This window comes from Choloepus didactylus, chromosome 15 (assembly GCF_015220235.1).
Source record: "Choloepus didactylus isolate mChoDid1 chromosome 15, mChoDid1.pri, whole genome shotgun sequence".
NCBI lineage: Eukaryota > Metazoa > Chordata > Mammalia > Pilosa > Megalonychidae > Choloepus > Choloepus didactylus.
In genome coordinates, this window is record NC_051321.1 from 31,870,905 (window position 1) to 31,893,939 (window position 23,035).

At 44.1% G+C, this 23,035-nt stretch overlaps 1 protein-coding gene and 1 pseudogene across 10 annotated transcripts in view; one reads left to right on the top strand and one right to left on the bottom strand.

Annotated features, from left to right (window-relative positions):
* Positions 1–23,035, top strand: part of FBXW4 (F-box and WD repeat domain containing 4) — a 117,007-nt gene that overhangs the window by 53,700 nt on the left and 40,272 nt on the right. The window contains exon 6 of one of the 10 annotated variants that reach the window (XM_037804597.1): positions 597–850. The exons of the other annotated variants lie outside the window; for them this stretch is intronic. Coding sequence (XP_037660525.1) covers positions 597–801 — 205 coding nt within the window. The 3' untranslated portion in view covers positions 802–850. Of the gene's footprint in view, positions 1–596; positions 851–23,035 lie in introns of those variants that run through there. 10 annotated transcript variants of the gene reach the window in all.
* LOC119510324 lies at positions 19,803–20,668 on the bottom strand (annotated as a pseudogene).

Sequence of the window (23,035 nt, forward strand, 5' to 3'; positions counted from 1 at the left end):
GCAGACATGGGGTCCAGATATGGAAGGCATCAGCATGGAGACACAGTTGAAAGAATGTAAGGGCTTAGCACCAAAGGAAAGCTCAGAGAGAAGTAAAGACAGTGGCAAGGGGAAATGGAGAGGCTGAAGGCCCAGAGAGGCAGAAGCAAAGCTGGGAGCCAAGAGGAGAAGGGTCAACCAGCAAGAGTAGACGGTGAGTAAATGAGTATTTTGGGCAACTTACATAAATAACTTTATCACCACCCTGCTTGTTATGACTCCTCTCTATCCTAATTAATAGGTAAGTTGGCAAGGTAAAAATGCATGGCCTTGATATTGATGCATGGATATTTGCAAGCGTTTTGTTTTCCTTGCTTTTTTCTCAGATTCTTTCCTCTGGCTTTTGTTCTGTTCTCTATTGTATTTTGAAAACAAAAATGCTTAAACATACTACCCTATTATGTTATTTTTTTCTTGAGGGTTGCTTACTTTGGGCTTGGTAATTTTTTCCCTCACAAAGCCAAAGATTGGATTTGGTGGGTCAGCAATTGAACTAGAGATGCTGAGTGACAATATGAGGGAATATCATTAATCCCAGTGGTTTTCTCTGTCTACAGTGGTGTCCAGGGCAAAGCAAGAGAGGCTCATTTAGGAGAGAGAAAAAAGTCAACCAACTGCTTTGCCATTTGGAAAGATTCTGCATCAGAGCAACCGGGGCTGCCCAGGTTCTGGGCTTGCTTGGGCAACTATGCCAGTCTGAAAACTTTCCTTAAAAGAGAATCAAATAAAAACCTTCAAACTTTCTCAGATTTTGGGGGTTAGTAATTTCATGGGGCTTGTCATTTGTGTTTGAAGCTGGTGGTGAGAAGGGTGGAGTGAGGAGAAGCGAGGGGGTGGAGATGGGAAGCAGAGAAGGAACCAGAGAGAGAAATTTTATTGAGGGTTTGCTGGGTTTATGGGAGGGAATCTCTCCCCTCCTCCCCATTCGGATTTGAAAGGGCCGGTGAATCTTTGATTAGGTGCAGGTCAAAAGAATTTACACATTGTGACCTTAATAACTAGAGGTGATTGGCAGGCGGGCTGCGGGAGGGGGTTGCGGGCCTCTTTCATCTCACTTAGCACAGAAGAGAGACAATGGGCTAGCCGATTTTCCTTGTTGTCCCTTGTTTGAAAAGGTCTGGTGTCTCTACTAGGTACCTGTGACATGGGGGTCTTGATTGGGGTCTCATAAAGGCCCCTGTCAGTATGTCCAAAGGCCAAGAGTACAAAAGCGAGCAGTGGGTGGGGGTCTCAGCTGACCACTGAAGAAGGGAGGGGAGGGCCTGGGAGGCAGTGGAGGGAGAAGCAACCCCCGAGGGGAGCCCTTATAGAGGGAGGGGAGAAGGGGGGCAGAGAAGGGCCATTTTTGTCCCTAACTCATCAAGCACATCTGCAGAATTGTCCAAGCTGCTGCCTCCCGGTTTCAAAAGAAAAAAATGAACGTTTGATAAACCGTCCCTGATTCACCACTTTCTCACAAGGGTGGGAGACCCAGCCCTGACCTCTGTATGATTTCACATCAGGACCAGGCTTTCTTTCCTCCACCCCCAAATTGCTAGAGAAACTTTGAAATGTATCCTGTGGCTTTCTCTCTCCCTTCTTTCACCCCTACCCCCCACCCCCATTTCCCACCCTCTCCACCCCACAGGCCTCTGTTTTCTCCCTGGACACTCCAGAGTGTAGGCAAGTAATTAGTCCCTTCTTTCTGGGGCACAATGAAGCCAGGGTGTTTGGTGGGCCTCTTCCCACCGCTCACAGAGCTGGGGGCCTGGGGGGAAGAACCAGGTGGCATGTGCAGTGTGTTCCAGGCCTGTATAATCGCTGGGGGCTCAGGGACTGGAGTGCTCCTGCTTCTCGAAGGAATGTTCAGAGGCACATACATTAATGGGTCCACACACAATGCTTGCATTTTTTTTTCCAGACAGTGGCATCTTCTCTGTGAAAAGGCTGCTGGACCCAGAGCCCAGGCGGGAACTCTCACCGCCACAGTGGCGTTATTTCCCACCCTGCGCTTAGTCACTTGGAGCTAACATGGGAGACCAACAGGCCGCGTCTCCTGAGAGCCCGATCTTTGTATCCACTGTGCACTTCCCCCTCTGCCCTGTCAGTTTTGTGTGTTCATGGAGTGTTGATTTTAATGCTGGCCTGTGTTGGTCGGGGAAGCCAGGCTGGGGGGCCTCAGGTCTTTGTCTTGCAGGGCCTGTTCTTCTTGGAGGGTCTTCGGCCCTGAAGGCTAGTGGCAGATTTGAGAAGTGGGATAAGATGCCAACTCTGGCTGGCAGAGGATTGCCCCATCCATGCGTCTGTCACAGGCCACCATGGGGTGCCTAGAAAACAAGAGCACCTTGGGATGCTCAGGCACACGCTTGCTTGGCTCCCTACCACCCCTTGAGGGGGCGGTTAGTTCTACCATGTAGGGCTGCCAGCTTGTAGTGCGTTAAACTCCCCTTGTGACTGAGTCTGGCAGGAGCACAGATTGTGAGCCTCAGGAAGCAGGGCAGTTTGCAGGAGCTCAGGGGGAGGTTGGGAGAGCATAAGGCTGCTGCAGAGGACTGCCCAGAAATTAGGGTCAGAACAGGACCAGACAAAAAAGAGGCAAAGTGTCTGGAGAACATCTGGGTGTTCATCTCCAGTGGTTGAGGGGAGAGTTCTAGAAACTAGGGGCTGAGTAGGATAACGGGTCCAGTCACAGGTAGAGCTGTTGAGCAGGTTGTCTTATCTTTCTCATTAGCCTTGCTGCGGTACAGCCTCATGCCAGGAACTGGGGAAGAGGGTCTCCGCCCTCTCTGAGTCCCTCAATTTGCTGGAAGAGAAGACACATATGCATGACTTGAGGAGGGAGAGATCATGCAAAGCCTCAGCCTGGAAGTGGCCTGCTCTACTCCTGGGGAGAGCAAAACCTAGGAGCACGCCTTTGTAGGGAGTCAGTGGATGACCCCTAACCCAAGGCCAGGCCATAGTTCTGCTATCTGGTGGAGGACCCTCATCTGAGGACTCAGGATTTTAGGAAGGGGCTGGGTCCTCACTCTCCATATGAATCAGGAGGCAGAGATACGGGCTGGCCACTGAGATGAGGGGCCTACAGGAGGCATCCTGCCAAGGTCCACCTGGGCACAGCAGCTCCTCTGTGCCGCCGTTGGCATCTTTCAGACCATCTTGGGAATTGGTGCCAGTCGCACTGCCAGTCCTGACGAGGGGGAAAGAAGCTGGAGCTCCAAGGCCTTTAAGAGGCCTGAGTCCCAAAGGGGCCTATCAGTAAGGAGCAGCTCCTGCTTTGGATCACTCTGCGGCAGAGAATGTATCTTTCATTGAGAAATAGATGCTCCCAGCAATATCCACCCCTCCCTTTTTTTCTTTACTATTCTTTTCTCTTAATTTTCCCAAATGCTATTTTCCCTTCCCTTCTCTTCCATTTTGTGGACGGTTCCTAAGGAGCCTGAGAGAGACAGAGTTTGTGTGTATGGCTATGATAATGGGGGGAGAGTGGTGTCAGGGATGGTCAGGCTGGGGCTCCAAGCTTGTAGAAAGCACTATCGTCCCCCTCCCCCTGTGGTCCCTTCAGGGCCTGTCTGGGAGGGCACCAAAAGATTATCACCTTTAAATGCAAGCTTGATGGAAGAGAAAGAGGAAAGCATGGAAACAAATTTGATATATCTATAGGGGGTTTTCAACTGGAGAAAATGAACATTCCTTACTAAGTTTCATTACAAGGAGACAAGTGCAGCAGGCCTCTTTTGGGATTCCCTGGGATTTTTTTTTTTTTTCCTTTTTAAAAGTATAATTGTATTTAGAATGGAGGAAGAGGCAGGAATTACTCTTGATAAATTTGTGGTGTGCCTGGGAATTTAAAGCAGAGTTTGGAGCAGGCTAAAAGAGAGGGAGAGATGGACCTGTGGGAGCATGCTTAGAAGCCCCATTCCTTGACAAGAAAAAGGTGGTGGGAAAAACTCTGGTAGATGTCAGGCCTTGCTCCTGGAACCAAGACTGAGGGATTTGTAATGATAGGTACAATGTTGATCAGAAAACCTTATTTCTTAGGAGACCTGATATTTGATTTTATTAACTTTTGTATTTAAAGCACAAAATGATGGAATTCAGAAGCAGGGCAATGGTCTGACAAAGCTTTGTTTCCCAACATACACAAGACTTTCTCCTTTTGGGCCAGGGAAGGGCTGGGGTGGACGTGGCCTTCAATGGGCCTGGGTGGATGTGCATTAACCTCCGTGGGGGCAGGGGCAGCCTGGTCCTGTCCGTGGAAGATTACCTAAGCCACCCAGGGGAGTTTGTCTTTAAAGTTCCGACAACTCCTGTTGCTGCTACTGCTATTCAAGTGCTCATCTCTGGGTTCTGTCTCATCAGTCAGATTATCTGGTGTCATTGTTCTTAGAGAAGATAAGAGAAAGTTCCATTTTGTCATGGGAGTTTCCTCCCATGGTTGGAGTAGTGGGGGTACAAATCTCAGTCATTTGCATAGGGGACTGGTGGTTTGATGGGTTGAACCCTCTACCATAAGTTTTACCCTTGGGAAGACGGTTGCTGCAAAGGAGAGGCTAGGCCTCCCTGTATTTGTGCCTAAGAGTCTCCTCCTGAATGCCTCTTTGTTGCTCAGATGTGGCCCTCTCTCTCTGGCTAAGCCAACTTGAAAGGTGAAATCACTGCCCTACCCCTACGTGGGATCAGACACCCAGGGAAGTGAATCTCCCTGGCAACGTGGAATATGACTCCCGGGGAGGAATGTAGACCCGGCATCGTGGGATGGAGAACATCTTCTTGACCAAAAGGGGGATGTGAAAGGAAATGAAATAAGCTTCAGTGGCAGAGAGATTCCAAAACGAGCCGAGAGATCACTCTGGTGGGCACTCTTATGCACACTTTAGACAACCTTTTTTAGGTTCTAAAGAATTGGGGTAGCTGGTGGTGGATACCTGAAACTATTAAACTACAACCCAGAACCCATGAATCTCGAAGACAGTTGTATAAAAATGTAGCTTATGAGGGGTGACAATGGGATTGGGAATGCCATAAGGACCAAACTCCACTTTGTCTAGTTTATGGATGGATGTGTAGAAAAGTAGGGGAAGCAAACAAACAGACAAAGGTACCCAGTGTTCTTTTTTACTTCAATTGCTCTTTTTCACTCTAATTATTATTCTTGTTATTTTTGTGTGTGTGCTAATGAAGGTGTCAGGGATTGATTTGGGTGATGAATGTACAACTATGTAATGGTATTGTAAACAATCGAAAGTACAATTTGTTTTGTAAAAAAAAAAAAAAAAAAAAAAAAAAATCTCAGTCATTTGGAATCCATGTTTGTTGTAACTTTATCAAAGGTTGAGAGTTTTTGTTTTCTCCCACCCAAACCATCCTTTATTTTTACCACAAGTCTTTGCTTAGCTCAACCTCCCTGAGGTACCTGGGACTTCAAATACACAGGATGTCTTCCTCTGGTTGGGAAGCCTAATCCCCACTAGAGGCCTAATGGCTTTCTTTTGGGGACAGGGTCTGCCTCAGTGATTGAGTAAACCTGGAAATTAAGCTCACTGAGCCACTGTAGGAGGCAGCTTGTTCTATCTTCTTCTTCTCCCCTTTCCTTCCTCTTTCTCCCCACAAAGAGGAAAAAATATCCCCCTTTGCACTTTCTACTTCTCCAAAGAGAGGAAGAGATGATCAGAGAAAGCAGTTAGCACATGATGAAAATTAACTGAGTGATAGATGGCCAATGCTGTTTGTTTATTGTGCAGACACAGGTCTGTATGTATGTGCATCTAGGTACCTATCTCTGCACATGCACATCTGTGAGTGTGTGTCAGGGTGGTAGGTTCCTTGGTCTCTGGGTGCCTCACACCAAGCAAGAGTAACCTCTCCTGAGATGATTTGCATGTAATCCTCTGCCTTTCACCTTCATTACTTTATGTTGCTATTGTTTCTTCTCCTGGAACATAGTCACTTCAAGAAGGACACCTTGGCAGAAGTGAGTGTGTGTGTATATGGATTCTTTTTTTTTTTTTTTTTTTTTTATCTTCATTTTATTGAGATATATTCATATACCACGCAGTCATACAAAACAAATCGTACTTTCGATTGTTCACAGTACCATTACATAGTTGTACATTCATCACCAAAATCAATCCCTGACACCTTCATTAGCACACACACAAAAATAACAAGAATAATAATTAGAGTGAAAAAGAGCAATTGAAGTAAAAAAGAACACTGGGTACCTTTGTCTGTTTGTTTGTTTCCTTCCCCTATTTTTCTACTCATCCATCCATAAACTAGACAAACTGGAGTGTGGTCCTTATGGCTTTCCCAATCCCATTGTCACCCCTCATAAGCTACATTTTTTTTTTTTTTTTTTTTTTTTTTTTTTTAAATCATCATTTTATTGAGATATATTCACATACCACGCAGTCATACAAAACAAATTGTACTTTCGATTGTTTACAGTACCATTACATAGTTGTACATTCATCACCTAAATCAATCCCTGACACCTTCATTAGCACACACACAAAAATAACAAGAATAATACTTAGAGTGAAAAAGAGCAATTGAAGTAAAAAAGAACACTGGGTACCTTTGTCTGTTTGTTTGTTTCCTTCCCCTATTTTTCTACTCATCCATCCATAAACTAGACAAACTGGAGTGTGGTCCTTATGGCTTTCCCAATCCCATTGTCACCCCTCATAAGCTACATTTTTATACAACTGTCTTCGAGATTCATGGGTTCTGGGTTGTAGTTTGATAGTTACAGGTATCCACCACCAGCTACCCCAATTCTTTAGAACCTAAAAAGGGTTGTCTAAAGTGTATGTAAGAGTGACCACCAGAGTGACCTCTCAGCTCCTTTTGGAATCTCTCTGCTACTGAAGCTTATTTCATTTCCTTTCACATCCCCCTTTTGGTCAAGAAGATGTTCTCCGTCCCACGATGCCAGGTCTGCATTCCTCCCCGGGAGTCGTATTCCACGTTGCCAGGGAGATTCACTCCCCTGGGTGTCTGATCCGATGTAGTGGGGAGGGCAGTGATTTCACCTTTCAAGTTGGCTTAGCCAGAGAGAGAGGGCCACATCTGAGCAACAAAGAGGCATTCAGGAGGAGACTCTTAGGCACAAATACAGGGAGGCCTAGCCTCTCCTTTGCAGCAACCGTCTTCCCAAGGGTAAAACCTATGGTAGAGGGCTCAACCCATCAAACCACTAGTCCCCTATGTCGGTGGTCATGTTAGCAACCATCGAGGTGGGGTAGGCCAATACCCCTGCATTCTGTATATGGATTCTTAAAGCTACTGGGTTCCATTTCCCCTGGAGCATGGAAGAGGAGCTAGAACTTAGTTATTGAGTTTTTGCAATTACTGTGCTTCTTGTGGTTCTTGTATTCTCTTCTTGATTATCTTTGTCCAGTCTTCCCCTTGGTGCTCCCCTTCCCTGTGAGTTCTTTTTTTTTTTTTTTTTTTTTTTTTTTTTTTTTTTTTTTTTTTTTTTAAATCATCATTTTATTGAGATATATTCACATACCACGCAGTCATACAAAACAAATTGTACTTTCGATTGTTTACAGTACCATTACATAGTTGTACATTCATCACCTAAATCAATCCCTGACACCTTCATTAGCATACACACAAAAATAACAAGAATAATAATTAGAGTGAAAAAGAGCAATTGAAGTAAAAAAGAACACTGGGTACCTTTGTCTGTCTGTTTCCCTCCCCTACTTTTCTACACATCCATCCATAAACTAGACAAAGTGGTGTTTGGTCCTTATGGCTTTCCCAATCCCATTGTCACCCCTCATAAGCTACATTTTTATACAACTGTCTTCGAGATTCATGGGTTCTGGGTTGTAGTTTGATAGTTTCAGGTATCCACCACCAGCTACCCCCAATTCTTTAGAACCTAAAAGGGTTGTCTAAAGTGTGCATAAGAGTGCCCACCAGAGTGACCTCTCGGCTCCTTTTGGAATCTCTCTGCCACTGAAGCTTATTTCATTTCCTTTCACATCCCCCTTTTGGTCAAGAAGATGTTCTCCGTCCCACGGTGCCAGGTCTACATTCCTCCCTGGGAGTCATATTCCACGTTGCCAGGGAGATTCACTTCCCTGGGTGTCTGATCCCACGTAGGGGGGAGGGCAGTGATTTCACCTTTCAAGTTGGCTTAGCCAGAGAGAGAGGGCCACATCTGAGCAACAAAGAGGCATTCAGGAGGAGACTCTTAGGCACAAATACAGGGAGGCCTAGCCTCTCCTTTGCAGCAACCGTCTTCCCAAGGGTAAAACCTATGGTAGAGGGCTCAACCCATCAAACCACTAGTCCCCTATGTCGGTGGTCATGTTAGCAACCATCGAGGTGGGGTAGGCCAATACCCCTGCATTCTGTATATGGATTCTTAAAGCTACTGGGTTCCATTTCCCCTGGAGCATGGAAGAGGAGCTAGAACTTAGTTATTGAGTTTTTGCAATTACTGTGCTTCTTGTGGTTCTTGTATTCTCTTCTTGATTATCTTTGTCCAGTCTTCCCCTTGGTGCTCCCCTTCCCTGTGAGTTCTTATCCTATTGGTGGAAGAGTACATGGAAATGTTTTTATGGAAGAAGTTGTGTGCTTCTCAAGCAAGTCCTAATGGGAATTTGTGGTCATATGGGAGAATGCAGAACCTAAGCATAGAAGAGACAGTGGGAGCTACTGTGTTGGTAGAGGGCCCAGGTCTGTGGTGGCAGCTGACCTGAAGATTCCACACAGGTTATCATCAGGGTCTAAACTCCTTGGCTTTTCCACAGAGGGAGCAGAATATTGAGAGGGGGATGGGAAGTTTGCTTTCTCCAGAAACGTTTGGCTTGAGGGTACCTCAAGTTAGCAGTTAGCACAGTGTCCAGTACCTAGCACGGTACTGTGTAGGAGTGAAAGCCTAAAGTGATATGGGTCACCAGTCAGTAACTCAGAACCTGTACCATGGTCAAGTGTGTTGCAAATGTCTGTCATTTCTTTTTATTCTTTTGAAAGGTTTGTGTCCCATCCCAAGTGGCTTAGTTGAAAAGAAAGGAAGCTTCCAGTCAAATGACCTTTTTGATATCCTAAAGATTTTTTCCTCAAACAGAAAAACCCACAGTTTTTATGGTTTGTGGTTTCAGAAATGCTTGACAAAAACATGCCACTGGAAACGATGTATTCCAAAGTAAGTGTTAGGGATGTGGGTCGAGCTAAACTTGAATTGGATGGGATAAATGGGCAGGGATTCCCCAGCCCAGAAACTCCTTAAACTCCCGTGTGAAAACCTCGCCTACTTTAAAGACCCAGTGAGAATAATTCTCCCTTATTCTCTCTAAGGTGGTAGTCACCCAAAGAAGGCCTGGAGTCAGTGCTCTGGGGCCCACTGTAGAACAGCTGACAGAGGAGAATGACTTGTGGGTGAGGGCCCCGATTCCTGGAAATAATGATGGAAACAGATAACTAGTCACCATTGGAATCTCTCTTCTAATTATAGGAGTCTCTGCCCAGATCTGGGGCTGGGAGGACATGATTCTTAGGAATAAGTGGGATCTGGCAGCCCCTAGGTGTCAAGCCTCCATTTGGAAAGCCACACGTGTCCATGACTAGCAAACTACAGGGTCTTTGTGGACCCAGGGAGCCTGAGGCCTTGCGGCCCCAGGGTTTTGTGGTAGGGCTGTCTGATGCCATGTTTGTGCCCCACCTCTAACCATCTGCTGCCAGGAGATAGAAAACTTCCTTCCAGGTCTCTTGAGACCAACTCTGGCCCTACTGAGACTTCAGTTCTCAGAAGAGGGATCATGAGTATTAGATGCTGTGGGATGACTGTTGACTGTTTATGATCTGATTCCTGGGCTTGAAATTAATTGGATTGCAGAAACAACTTCCTTTTATTATTTTTTCAAACCAACTAAATACCCCAAAACCAAATTAACTCCCCCCCCACCACCAAAGCTTTCATCCTTCTCCCTCTCCCTGTGGCTTTATTTGCCGGGTAGTGAAAAGCGCTTCCCCAGCCTTCTATGATTGCTGTGCTGAACAAAGTGAGAAACCTAGGGAAGAAGGAAGCTAGTGCCAAAAGGGCTGGCCACTGCTCTTCCCAGCTGTGCGTCCCCTGGTCTGCCCTGGCCACCTCACAGTCTGGACCTTGGCCCAAGCAAACAAAGGTGCCTTGACCAGTAACAAGGCAGTAACAAGCCCCAGCTTTGTTGGGCCTGTGGGGGAGATGCTTTCTGGAGCCCAGGGATCTCCTCCTAGAACCACTTGTGCTTCCCAGCCTCCTGCCTGGCCTGGGCTTTCTGGCACAGGGGCCCCTACAGTCCAGCCAGCAGGCTGATGGTAGGGAGTGAGGGGTGGGTGAGGACTAAGGGGTCTGTGGCCAGGCTATGGTCAGCTTGAAGGGGCTCAAATTCCAGTCTGCCTCCTCAAGGCCCCTGGTTGGCTCAGGCCAGGTTAAATTTGTCCTGTCTGTCATCAACATTGACAATAGCTTTCTGAAGGAGTCTGCAGAATAGGAACAGGGAACCTGCAGTCTCTCTTGTCATCCCAATTCTTGGTGCTTCAGAAAGGGAGTGGATACAGGATCCTTTTCTAGGCTATTTCCTTGATTAGGGATCCCAATGATGATGATAATAATGAAGAGAATGACTACCATTTATGGAGTGCCAACTAAATGCCAAGCACCATTCTAAGCACTTTATATCTCATTTAATCCTCCCAGGTAGGTACTTTCACCACCCCCATTTTACAAGTAAGGAAACTGGCACCTGAGAGAGGTTAATTAAGATGCCCAAGGTGACATCTCTTGTAATTGATATACCCAGGGTCTAAACCCTGGCCTCTCATGCTTTTTAACTACAGTGCTACCCTGTTTTCCAAGGTGATCTCTCTCTTTCATTAGGGATAGAACTTGTTGATTGTCTTGAATTGCTTCCAGGTGGTTTTTTGTTTGCTTCTTTCTTTAATGAATTCAAGGCTTGACTTTCTGCCTGGACCTTAAGCTGCCTAAGGGCGGCCTTGTGAGTTTGATTTTTTCCTGTCCACCCCAACACCTAGCGCAGGGCTGGTGTGGATAGTCCTCAGGTGCTTGTGGAAGGAATGAAGAATGAAGCCCCTGTTTTGGCCTCCCTGCAGCTCAAGAATAGCCCAGGCAAGGCCTTGTTCTGTGAGGGGTTAGTCAGGCCCAGAGTAGGATCTTCCGTTTGTCTTGGGGAGGCAGCTTCTCAGCGTGTCTGAGGAAAAGGATAGGAGAGGCGACAAGGGAAGAAGATGCCCTGTTCAGGCAGAACATCTGGCAGCTGGGACACAAGGTTGATGCAGGTGCAGGAAGAGGATGGGAGGATAGAATCCAGGCCAGAGGTGGCTGAGGAGCCAAGTCAGTTCTGAGCAACATGTATCACACATCTATGCCCCCCACCCCCCCAACTCATCTTGCAGGCCTGCTTGTCTCTGGTAGTTTGTCGGACTGGGCTGCTCCCACAGGGGAAGAGGCTGATTCCATGAGTGGTGCAGGTGTGCACATGGGGTCTGGTTTCACAACTCTGATCTGTGGGAGTTAGGACTAGCCATCCTTTATTTCATTGACTCTTCTGTCGAGAATCACTTTGAAACTCTTTTGGCAGGGGTTGAGTTGGGGTGAGGGTGGCAACACTAGTTCATAGCAACTAGCCCAGGCCAGTGAAGGAGCAGAGGGGGGGAGCACGACAGATTGCCATAGTTTTCCTGGCTAGATCTCAATGTTGGATAAACAGGCAAGAAGTTTGACCTGCCCACGGCCTACAAGCCACGTGCCAAACTGCTCCAACTGCCCAGCAACTGTTGCCATAATTGCCCCTGAATGTTGTCCACCTGGACTCCCAGAGTGACTGATCCATAGCATGTGGGAAGGTTTGTGAGGCTGAATAAGGGCATGAACCCATTTCTGTCGGTGTGATGGAGGGCAGCCTGGGAGGCAGGGTGGCAAAGCAGTGGCCTGGACTATGGGGAGCTCAGCTTTGTTCCTTTTCATCGGCCCTGGTTTCTGCAGGATCATATGTTATTAGTGGAGTATTCTTGAAGAATATCTTGTTCCAGAAGTTCCAGACAGGGCTCTGAAGGTCAGTGTGAAAGGAGGGGGTGGGAGGATGGGGTTGGAGGTCACATGGGTGGGGTTTGCGTGCCCCCCCATCTCTCCTCAGTCAGAACAGATCCCCTGGTGCCTGTTTTGTAAATCTATTACAGATGCTAGCTCATAAAGGTGTTCTGCTGCTTTTTTTTAAGTTGGAAAACATCATTCTAGTGCAACTGTTTCCCATTTTACAGAAAAGGAATTTGAGGCCTAGAGTGGTTATAGGCTTGCCCAAAGTTAGAGAGCTTGTGAGCACTGAGCTGGCACTAAATTCAGGCCTCCTGAGTTGCAGTTCTGGGCTCCTTGCAGCACACCACCAACTTGCTTGTCTTGGTGCCTGTCCTGGACGGTGTTCTGGGCATTTTCACCTGGCACTTATCTTGACTCCCCATTCTCTCTCTCACCCAGGCACAGCTCATTTGTCAACCAGCCCTTCTGTTTCTGTTTTTCATTCTTTCAAGAAGAGCTGCTTTTCTCTCTCCTGGGTGTGGGGTCAGGTCTCTTATAGTCTGGTTGTAAGAGGCTAGCAGGCCAGCTTGCTGCTGGCTTTGTGGCAGCCATGGAGCCCATATTCCCGCCTTTGGAAACCTTAGATAAGCCACATGCCACCCTCATCCTTCACCTCCCTAACCTTGAAGCCCCCTGTAAGCCAAGGACTCTCTGCTTTCAGCTGAGCTGTAGGGGCTGCTGTGGTGGTCACAGTAGAGTGTCACAGGAACCCTGAATCTCCCTGTCTCTGCACTCCCAGGAGATTCTCTCCCCTGGAAGCTTCCTGACTCTATGGTGTGTGTGCAGGCCCACTGGAGAGAGCAGAACAGAGCACTGTGGCCACTCCGGCCCCATAGCCACATCCCTCACCCCACCCCAGCTCAATCTACCACTGTTTGCTTCTTTTTCTTCATGTCTACCCAGGGCTGCGGTGCCAAAAGCTCAATGCCAGTCAACCGTCTTGAGTGTCTCCACCTCCCAGAAAGTATTTGGGCCACCGACGGTGATGGGGAGACACAGGTTGGATGGGTGATGATGGAGGTAATGGACAGCAGCACCTTCTTCCCCTCGACCAGGCCCCAGGTCCCAGGTCCCAGGCCCCAGGCCCACTGCCCTCACCAGCCCAGGTCTGGCTCATCACGGGGCCCAATTCAGAGGCCTCTTTTGTTTGGCTCACACAGAGCAGCCCCAGCTCACCGTTCCCACATGCCAAAGTTTCCCCACCATTCACCGGGAACACTGAAAAGCCCTCAACTAATTGCACTGGGCTGAAAATTACCACTTTCCCGTGTTCCCCTGCTGCTGAGGACATTTGTGTCACTGCTGTATTTAGGGGGAACAAAGGCCCCCTGTTGGGATAGCCCAGGTACAAATGTGGGATGGGGGGGAGAATAATTGCAGTCTCTCCAGGTGAAAGCCCCTGCTAAACTTTAGTAAGTCAATTAGGCTTGGGGGGGTGGTGGAGCAGAGACCCCCACAATAAACTGCTCCCACCAAGCAATTAAAGAAAATCATTTTAGCTTTGAGGAAAGAAACTGCTTATTAGAAATTTTTTGGGTTCCCCCTCCCCACCATCAAATACCCACCCCCACTTGGGGATGAAACAACAAAACGCCTTCCTCAATAGAAGTGTTGCTCCTCCTCCTACTCATTGTGTGGCCTGAAAGCGCTTACTGCTTACTGTGGGAGGGCAGGGGGAGGGACCAGAGACTGGCCAAAGGGGGCAGAAAATCGCAGGGGCTTAACACCTGGGTTCATTAAAAATCACAGTTGCCCAGTGAGATTGGGCAGAGAGAGTGCTGTAGGGTGCAGTGTGTGCACCGGGTGTGTATGTGGTATGTATGGTGGAACCACTGTCTTCTCATGAAAGTGGAAAAACTAGGCAGTAGGTGCATGAGTGTGTGTGTCATCCTGGGTGCCCCCTTACCTAGGAAGGTAAACATAAGGAGCTATGTGTGTGTATGTGTCTGTGTGTGTGCTTACATGTGCCTTCTTAGCAAAGGGTGGCAAGGCCAAGACAACCAGCTGGGCATGCACCTCTTCCCAAGGCTGTGACTAGGCCCAGGTGCTCTCTCTTCCCAGGAGCCAAATAGCAGCACCTGGGAATTGAGCCACAGCATAGCTTTCTGCCTCAGAGAATTGGCAACTGAGGGCTGAATTGCCAGCAGCCACCTACTGGCCCTGGGCTGGGAATAGTCTTTGGGAGTGAAGGGTGGATCTGCTATTTTCCACAGTCTTGTTCCCCACGTTGCTTTGGTGGGGGTGAGGTGTGGAGACTCAGCAAGAAAGAAAGCAGTGGCCTGAGCTGGCACATGTTTTCTTGGTATCTAGCTTGGCTGCAGTCTACAGTTGGCAGTTGGCAACCCCCACCCACTGTGATTGCTGAGAAGAAGCACAAATTGGGAGGATAAGGTGATCTTATTTTATCTTATCTGGGAAAAGTGACAGGAAGGGAGGTATAGGATTACAAGCCTGTAATTTGGCTATTTACAGGTGCATCTGCACGTGTACCCACAGATCACAGGTAGTGTAGGCACCATGCCCTACCCTGCCCCAGATCGTAGTACTTTAGGGGACGGCCTGGTGGCACTGATGGGCATGGCATTGAGTCAGGCACTGCCCTGGCCCCAGTGCTTCCCTGTGGCTCAAGATGTCTTTGGTCTTTATTCCAGTGTTCCACAGAGGTGAAATCAAACAGTGAGGGGTAGACTCTCCCAGAAAACAAATATGCTGAGTTATTTTCTTACTATGGGGCCATAGGAGGTAGAATTTGGTGCCTACAGGCTGGCATTGGAAAGGTGAGGGCTTTGGGGAAAGTCCTGAGCAGGAGCATGGAGGAGAGATTTTATAGAGAGCAAGGAAAGGCTGACTGGAATTTGCAGTAGTCCAGAGAGGATCAGGAAGGAGCTGCTCTGCTCTGCTCGCTTGTGGCAGGCTCGTGTGGTGGCTAACTGCTGGAGGTCAGATTGTGAGTTCCTGCCCTCCTCTACCAGCTCTGTGACTCTGGTGAGTTACTTAACCTCTATTCCTCAGTTTTCTCATTTGTAAATGTGAGATAGTACTGGTAGTTCGTACCTTGTAGTGACTTGAAGAAAACCTTTTTATTATGGGAAATTTCAAAAATCTATACAAGTAGGCAGAATAATTATCAGCTCTTGGCTAATCTTGTTCTATCAATGCCCTCCCCCCAGTTTCCCCTTCCCAAGTTTTTGAAGCTAATGGCAGACATCATATAATTTCATGCATAAATATTTCAGCATTCTAAAAGACAGTGATGCTTTAAAAACTGTAATAATAATATCCATTATCACACCTAGAAAAAACTTAACAATAATTCCTTAATATCATCAAGGATGTAGGAATGTTTTCAAAGTTAACTGAACTTATCTATGTACTTTTGTCATTGAGTTGTAGGATTTCTTTATATATGCTGGATATCAGTCTCTTATCAGATATATGGTTTCCAAATATTTTCTCCCATTGAGTTGGCTGCCTTTTCACCTTTTTGACAAAGTCCTTTGAGGCACAGAAGCATTTGATTTTGAGGAGTTCCCATTTGTCTATTTTTTCTTTCGTTGTTTGTGCTTTGGGTATAAGGTCTAAGAAGCTACCTCCTATTACTAGATCTTGAAGATGTTTCCTGTATTATCTTCTAGGAGTTTTATGGCACTGTGAGGTGTAGGGGTCCTCTTTCATTCTTTTGGACATGGATATCCAGTTCTTCCAGCCCATTTGTTGAAGAGACTGATCTTTCCCAGTTCAGTGGATTTGGGGGCCTTGTCAAAAATCAATTGACCATAGATCTGGGGGTCTATTTCCGAACTTTCAATTTGATTCCTTTGATCAACATGTCTCTCTTTGTGCCAGTACCATGCTATTTTGTCCACTGTGGCTTTATAGTAGGCTTTAAAGTCAGGAAGTGTGAGTCCTCCCACTTCGTTCTTTTTTAGGAAGTTTTTGGCAAGTAGAGGTCCTTTTCCCTTCCAAAAAATTTGATAACAAGCTTTCCCAAATCGGCAAAGTAGATTGTTGGAATTTTGATTGGAATTGCATTGAATCTGTAGATCAGTTTGGGTAGATCAACATTTTAATGATATTTAGCCTTTCTATCCATGAACACGGAATATCTTACCACCTATTTAGGTCCTCTTTGATTTCTTTTAGCAAAGTTTTGTAATTTTCTGTGTAGAGGTCTTGTACATCCTTGGTTAAGTTTATTCCTAGACACTTGATTCTTTTAGTTGCTGTTTTGAATGAATTTTTTTTTTCTTGATAGCCTTTTCAGTTAGGTCATTATTATTGTATAGAAACATTATTGATTTTTGCACATTAATCTTTATCCTACCACTTTGCTGAGTCTCTTTTGGCTCAAGTAGCTTTGTTGTTGATTTCTCAATCTTCTTCCTTTCCAATTTGGATGCCTTTATTACTTTTCTTGCTTAATTGCTCTGGCTGGAACTTCTAGCACAATGTTGAGTAATAGTGGTGACAGCGGGCATCCTTGTCTTGTTCCCAATGTTGGGGGTGGGAAAGGCTTTTGGTCTCTTACCGTTGAGTACTATGCTGGCTGTAGTTTTCTCATATATGTCCTTTATCATATTGAGGAAGTTTCCTTCAATTCCTACCTTTTGAAGTACTTTTAATCAAAAGAGAATGCTGAATTTTGCCAACTGCTTTTTCAGCATCTATCAAGATGATCACCTCTCTATTGTTTTTTTGTTGTTGTTGTTTATTTTGTTCTCCAGCTCATTTATTTCTGCTTTAAACTTTATTATTTATTTTCTTCTACTTGCTTTAGGATTAGTTTGCTGATCATTCTCTAGGCACTTCAGTTGTTCAGTTAGGTCTTTGGTTTTAGCTCTTTCTTCCTTTTTAACCTCTAGGTATTTTTGAATTTTCTAAGTCTCTGACGGTTATTGACTTCTAATTGTATTCTATTGTGGTCAGAGAAAGTGCTTTGAATAATTTCAATTTTTTAAAATTTGTTGAGGCTTGCTTTATGGCCCAACATATGATCTATTCTGGAGAAAGTTCCATGAGCACTAGAGAAGAATTTGTATCCCAGTGATTTGGGATGTAATGTTCTATATATGTCTGTTAAATCCAATTCATTTATCAGATTGTTTAGGTTTTCCATTTCCTTATTGGTGTTCTGTCTGGTTGATCTATTGAAGTTTCCCACAGTTATTGTGAAAACATCAATTGCTTCCTTTAGTTTTGCCAGTGATTGTCTCATGTATTTTGTGGCACCTTGATTGGCTGCATAAACATTTATGATTGTTATTTCTTCTTGTTGAATTGTCCCTTTTATTAGTATGTAGTGGCCTTCTTTGTCTCTCATAACCTCCTTGCATTTAAAGTCTATTTTATCTGAGATTGATTTTGCTACTCCTGCTTTCTTTTGGCTGTAGCTTTCATGAAATATTTTTTTCCATCCTTTCACTTTCAATTTCTTTGTGTCCCTGTGTCTAAGATGAGTCTCTTGTATGCAATATATTGCATACAAATATATTTTTTTATCCATTCTACTAATCTATATCTTTTAATTGGGGAGTTTAATCCATATACATTCAATGTTATTACTGTGAAGGCATTTCTTGAATCAGTCATCCTATCCTTTGGCTTATGTTTGTCAGATATATTTTTCCCCTCTCTCTTTTAATGTCCTTTAGCATATCCATGTTGAATGTTTTTAGTTCTGAACCTTTCTCCATACCTCTCTCTCCTTTCTTTGTTTCTCTGTCGGTTGAGCTCCCTTTAGTATCTCAAGTAGGGCAGGTCTCTTGTTAGCAAATTCTCTCAGCATTTGTTTGTCTGTGAAAAATTTAAGCTCTCTCTCAAATTTGAAGGAGAGCTTTGCTGGATAAAGAATTCTTAGTTGGCAATTTTTCTCTTTCAGGGTTTTAAATATGTCATGCCGCTGCCTTCTCACCTCCATGGTGGCCGCTGAGTAGTCACTGCTTAGTCTTATGCTGTTTCCCTTGTAAGTGGTGGATTGCTTCCCTCTTGCTGCTTTCAGAACTTGCTCCTTCTCTTCAGCATTTGACAATCTGATCAGAATATGTCTCGGAGTGGGTTTATTTGGATTTCTTCTTTTTGGAGTTCGTTGGGCATCTATGATTTGTGTATTTATGTTGTTTAGAAGGTTTGGGAAGTTTTCCCCAACAATTTCTTTGAATAGTCTTTCTAGACCTTTACCCTTCTCTTCTCCTTCTGGGACACCAATGAGTCTTATATTTGGACTTTTTATATTATCTGTCATATCCCTGAGACCCATTTCAATTTTTTTGATTTTTTTCCCCATTCTTTCTTTTGTTCTTTCATTTTCTGTTTTGTCATCCTCCAGGTCACTGATTCATTGTTCAGCTTCCTCTAGTCTTGTACTATGAATATCCAGAATCTGTTTAATTTGGTCAACAGTTTCTTTTATTTCCATAAGATCATCTATTTTTTAATTTACTCTTGCAATTTCTTCTTTATGCTCTTCTAGAGTCTTCTTCATGTCCTTTATATCCTGTGCCATGCTCTCATTGTTTGTCTTTAGTTCTTTGATTAATTGCTCCAAGTACCGTGTCTCCTCTGATCTTTTCATTTGGGTGTTTGGGTTTGGGTTATCCATATCATCTGTTTTTTTCATATACTCTAACTAACCAGCAGGTGGTGTCTGTGAGCCACCTATTCCCTTCAAGCCAGTTCTCCTCAACTTTGTCTTTGTGGTGTTTGGGGGTCTGATTCTTGTGGAGGTCCAGTTGGTGCACCAAGTTTGTGTGTGTTGTTGGTGCTGTCCACCCTGAATATGGGGCGTGTGTCTGAGCGGTTAGGGATATTGTGGCATGTGTGTGTGTTGCTGGAAACACTTCCTGTCACACTGGGTTTTTGGGCACAGCTCTGGGCTGCGGCACCGTTGCCAGGCAGGAGCATTCCCAGCCTGTCTGGAAGATGGCTGTAAGGGGTGTGGGGTTTTTTTCCCCTTTTGGCTACCCTCTGCCTTCCTTACTCTGAGACAATTAGCAGCAGGTGTGCAAAAGGCTATCGTCCATGCCAGATATTGAGGCATACCCACAGCCCATTCCTGCTGCGTCTCACTGTGCAGTTCTCACTGCCGTATCCGCAGCTGCTTTTGGGTTTTTTAAAAAAGAACTCGTCCGACTCCAAATGATAACCCATGGTTTCCCCACACCACAGCGTGGCTGCTGGATATACAGCAGGCTTATTCACTTGTTTCAGAACGTAGACTCCCAGTTTCACCAAGTGCACGGTCACTGTGGATTTAGCAGACCTTGTCCAGCTGGTGCATCGCTGGAACTGGTCACTTTCTGGGTCACTTTCTGGCTTTTATCTAGTATTTTTCATGGAGGTGTTTTTTTGCCCTGTCTCTCCTAACCACCATCTTCTGGAATTCTCCATAGGTTTTGATATATTGTGTTCCCGTTTTCGTTCATCTCTGAATATTCACCAATTTCTCTTGCAGTTTCTTCTTTGATCCACTGATTTTTTTTTTAATAAAATAGGAATTTAATCTGAACGTTATACTTGATTTTTTAAAATTAATGATCAGTTCCAGAATTATGCTATATTCACATTTACAACAATTTATAATAGTTATTTGACTGATAATCCAATTTCTTTAATAAACCACATAACATATTTACTTTCAAATATAGACTGTTATTGAAGAAAAAAATGGTAAGAAAAGAGTTCAGATATCTTAGACAAGACTTGACTTCTGGGCTTCAGAAAGATGTGAAAATTTTTCCTGAAGAAATTTTTCTTTCTTTTTCATTAAATTTTTGTTTCTTGCTTTGATGCGGGCTTGTTTCTCAAGTCTTAGTCTGACAAAATGGTCCACATAAGGCATTGCAAAGAATCGTTTCCTATTGTATCTTTTATTTAGGTGCCAAGGTATAGGCCACTGCTTGAATTTGTGCCAGATGATTCTTCCAAAGATGTCTCTTCTCCAAGCACAGGTCTGGCTTTTTCTTGACCAGTCTGAAGAAGCCTTTGGGCATCTTCTCTTTCCTGGACAACCTTACCTAATGCATCCATGGAATTTATCACCTTTTCTAACCACTCTGGACTTGGCATTGGCCATCTCTGCCTCTTGGCCTCCTGCTCCAGAGTTAGGAGCATGTTTCTTGCTTCCAACAGGACATACCAGAGTTTATGTAAATCTTCATTACTTTTGTTCCTTAATTGCTGACAGGTCCATGAAACACCAGATTTCACTTTTTCTTCCCCCCAATTCTTTGGGTCATCAAAAAATTCTTCTAGTCCTTTCCTTGACAATGTGGTATGAAGTAATCTACACTGGTGAAAAGATGTGGCATTTGGTGTATCCTTAGGCAACAAACTAAGAGCAAAGCTGAAACCTGGACTAACAGAGGTCTGAGAAGTTAATAACACTCTGGAAGCCTTCAGAGTTTCTGAGACCACTCAGCAAACAATAGCCAAATGAGACACCGCCATTTTTTCGCTGATTGTTTGTTTAACCTTCATATATTTGTGAAATTTCTGGTTCTTTGGTGGCTATTGATTTCTAGCTGTATTCCATTATGTTCAGAGAAAATGCTTTGAATAATTTCAATCTTTTTAAATTTATTGAGACTTGTTTTATGCCTCACCATATAATCTATCCTGGAGATAAATCCATGATCACTCGAGAAGAATGTATATCCTGGTATTTTGGGTGCAACACTCTATATATGTCTGTTAGGTCTAATTCACTTATGACATTGTTTAGGTTCTCAATTTCCTTATTGGTCCTCTGTCTACTTGTTCTATCTATAGAAAAGAGTGGTGTATTGAAGTCTCCTACTATTATTGTAGAAATGTCTATTGCTCTCTTTAGTTTTGTCACTGTTTGCCTCATGCTTTGGAGCTCCTTGATTGGTTGCATAAACATTTATGATTGTTATTTCTTCTGGGCGAATTGTCTCTTTTATTAATATATAGCATCCTCCTTTGTCTCATATGACATCTTTGCATTTAAAAGTCTATTTTGTCTAATATTAGTATAGCTACTCCCGCTTTCTTTTGGTTATAGCTGGCATGGAATTTTTTTTTCCATCCTTTCACTTTCAATCTCTTTGTGTTGCTGCATTTAAGATGAGTCTCTTGTAAACAGCATGTCGACGGATCATACTTTTTAATCCATTCTGCCAGTTTGTTTCCTTTAAATGGGGAGTTTAATCCATTCACATTCAGTTATTACTGTAAAGGCTGTTCTTGAACCAACCATCTTATCCTTTGGTTTTTACTTGTTAAATCTATTTTCTCTCTCTTTTTTTCCTTTAAGTTACCTTTACTAATAGTCTTCAGTTCTGTGTCCTTCAGACCTCTCTCTCATTTCTTTATTTTTTTTCAGCTGACAGAACTCTCTTTAGAATTTCTTGCAGGGCAGATCTCTTGTTAACAAATTCTCTTAGCATTTATTTGTCTGTGAAAATTTTAAACTCTCCCTCAATTTTTTTTCATTTTTCAAAAAATTGAGATTGTTCACATTCCATACAATTATCCAAAGATCCAAAGCACACAGTCAATCGCCCATGGTTACCATCATACAGCTGTGCTTCCATCACCACAATTAATTTTTTTTGAATTTTTAGAACATTTTCATTACTCCAGAAAAGAAAAAAAAAAAAAAAAGGAAACTTAAATCCTCCCATACCCCTAACCACTCCCCCTCCATTATTGACTCGTAGTATTGGTATAGTACATTTGTTACTGTTGATGAAAGAATGTTAAAAGACTACTAACTGTAGTCTATAGTTTGCAATAGGTTTACTTTTCTCCCTGTATGCCCCTCTATTATTAACTTCTGGTTGTAGTGTCGTACATTTGTTCTAGTTCATAAAAGAGATTTCTAATATTTGTATAGTTAATCACAGACATTGCCCACAAGAGTCACTATTTTATACATTCCCATCTTTTAACCTCCAACTCTCCTTCTGGTGACATACGTGACTCTGAACTTCCCCTTTCCACCACATTCACACACCATTTCAGCACTTTTAGTTTTTCTCACAACATGCTACCATCACCTCTGTCATTTTCCAACAATTAAGTTCAACCTAGTTGAACATTCTGCTCATAATAAGCAACCACTCCCCATTCTTTAGCCTCGTTCCATATCCTGATAACTTATATTTCATATCTATGAGTTTACATATTATAATTAGTTCATATCAGTGAGACCCTGCAGTATGTGTCCTTATGTATGATTTATTTCACTCAATAGAGTGTCCTCAAGGTTTCTTCATCAACCCATTTTTTAAAAGATGGTTTTGTTTACACCCCATACAGTCCATCCAAGTAAACAATCGATGGTCCCCATATATTCATGTATTTATATATTCACCACCCTCACCACTATCTATATAAGGACATCTCCATTTCTTCCACAAAGGAGGAGGAAGAGTCAAAGAAGGTAGAGAGACAAAAGACAAAGAAAAAAGAAAGAGAATAAAACAGAACAAAACATGGCAGCTAGGAAGCAACAAAAGGAAAGATAGCATTAAACTAAAGTAGAATAAAGAGTCAGACAACATCACCAATGCCAGGAGTCCCATACCCCTCCCTTATGTCCCCCTCTTATATGCATTTAGCTTTGGTGTATTGCCTTTGTTACCTTAGAGGAAGCATAATACAATGTTTCTGTTAATTATAGGCTCTAGTTTCTATTGATTGTATTTTCCCCCAATACCACCTATTTTTAACACCTTGCAAGGTTGACATTCATTTGTTCTCCCTCAAGTAAAAACATATTTGTGCCTTTTATCAGAACTGTTGAGCACCCTAGGTTTCACTGAGTTACACAGTCCCTGTCTTTATCTTTCCTCTTTCCTTCTGGTGTCCCACATGCTCCTAACGTTCCTCTTTCAACCATACTCACAGTCATCTTTGTTCAGTGTACTTACGTTGCTGTGCTACCATCACCCAAGA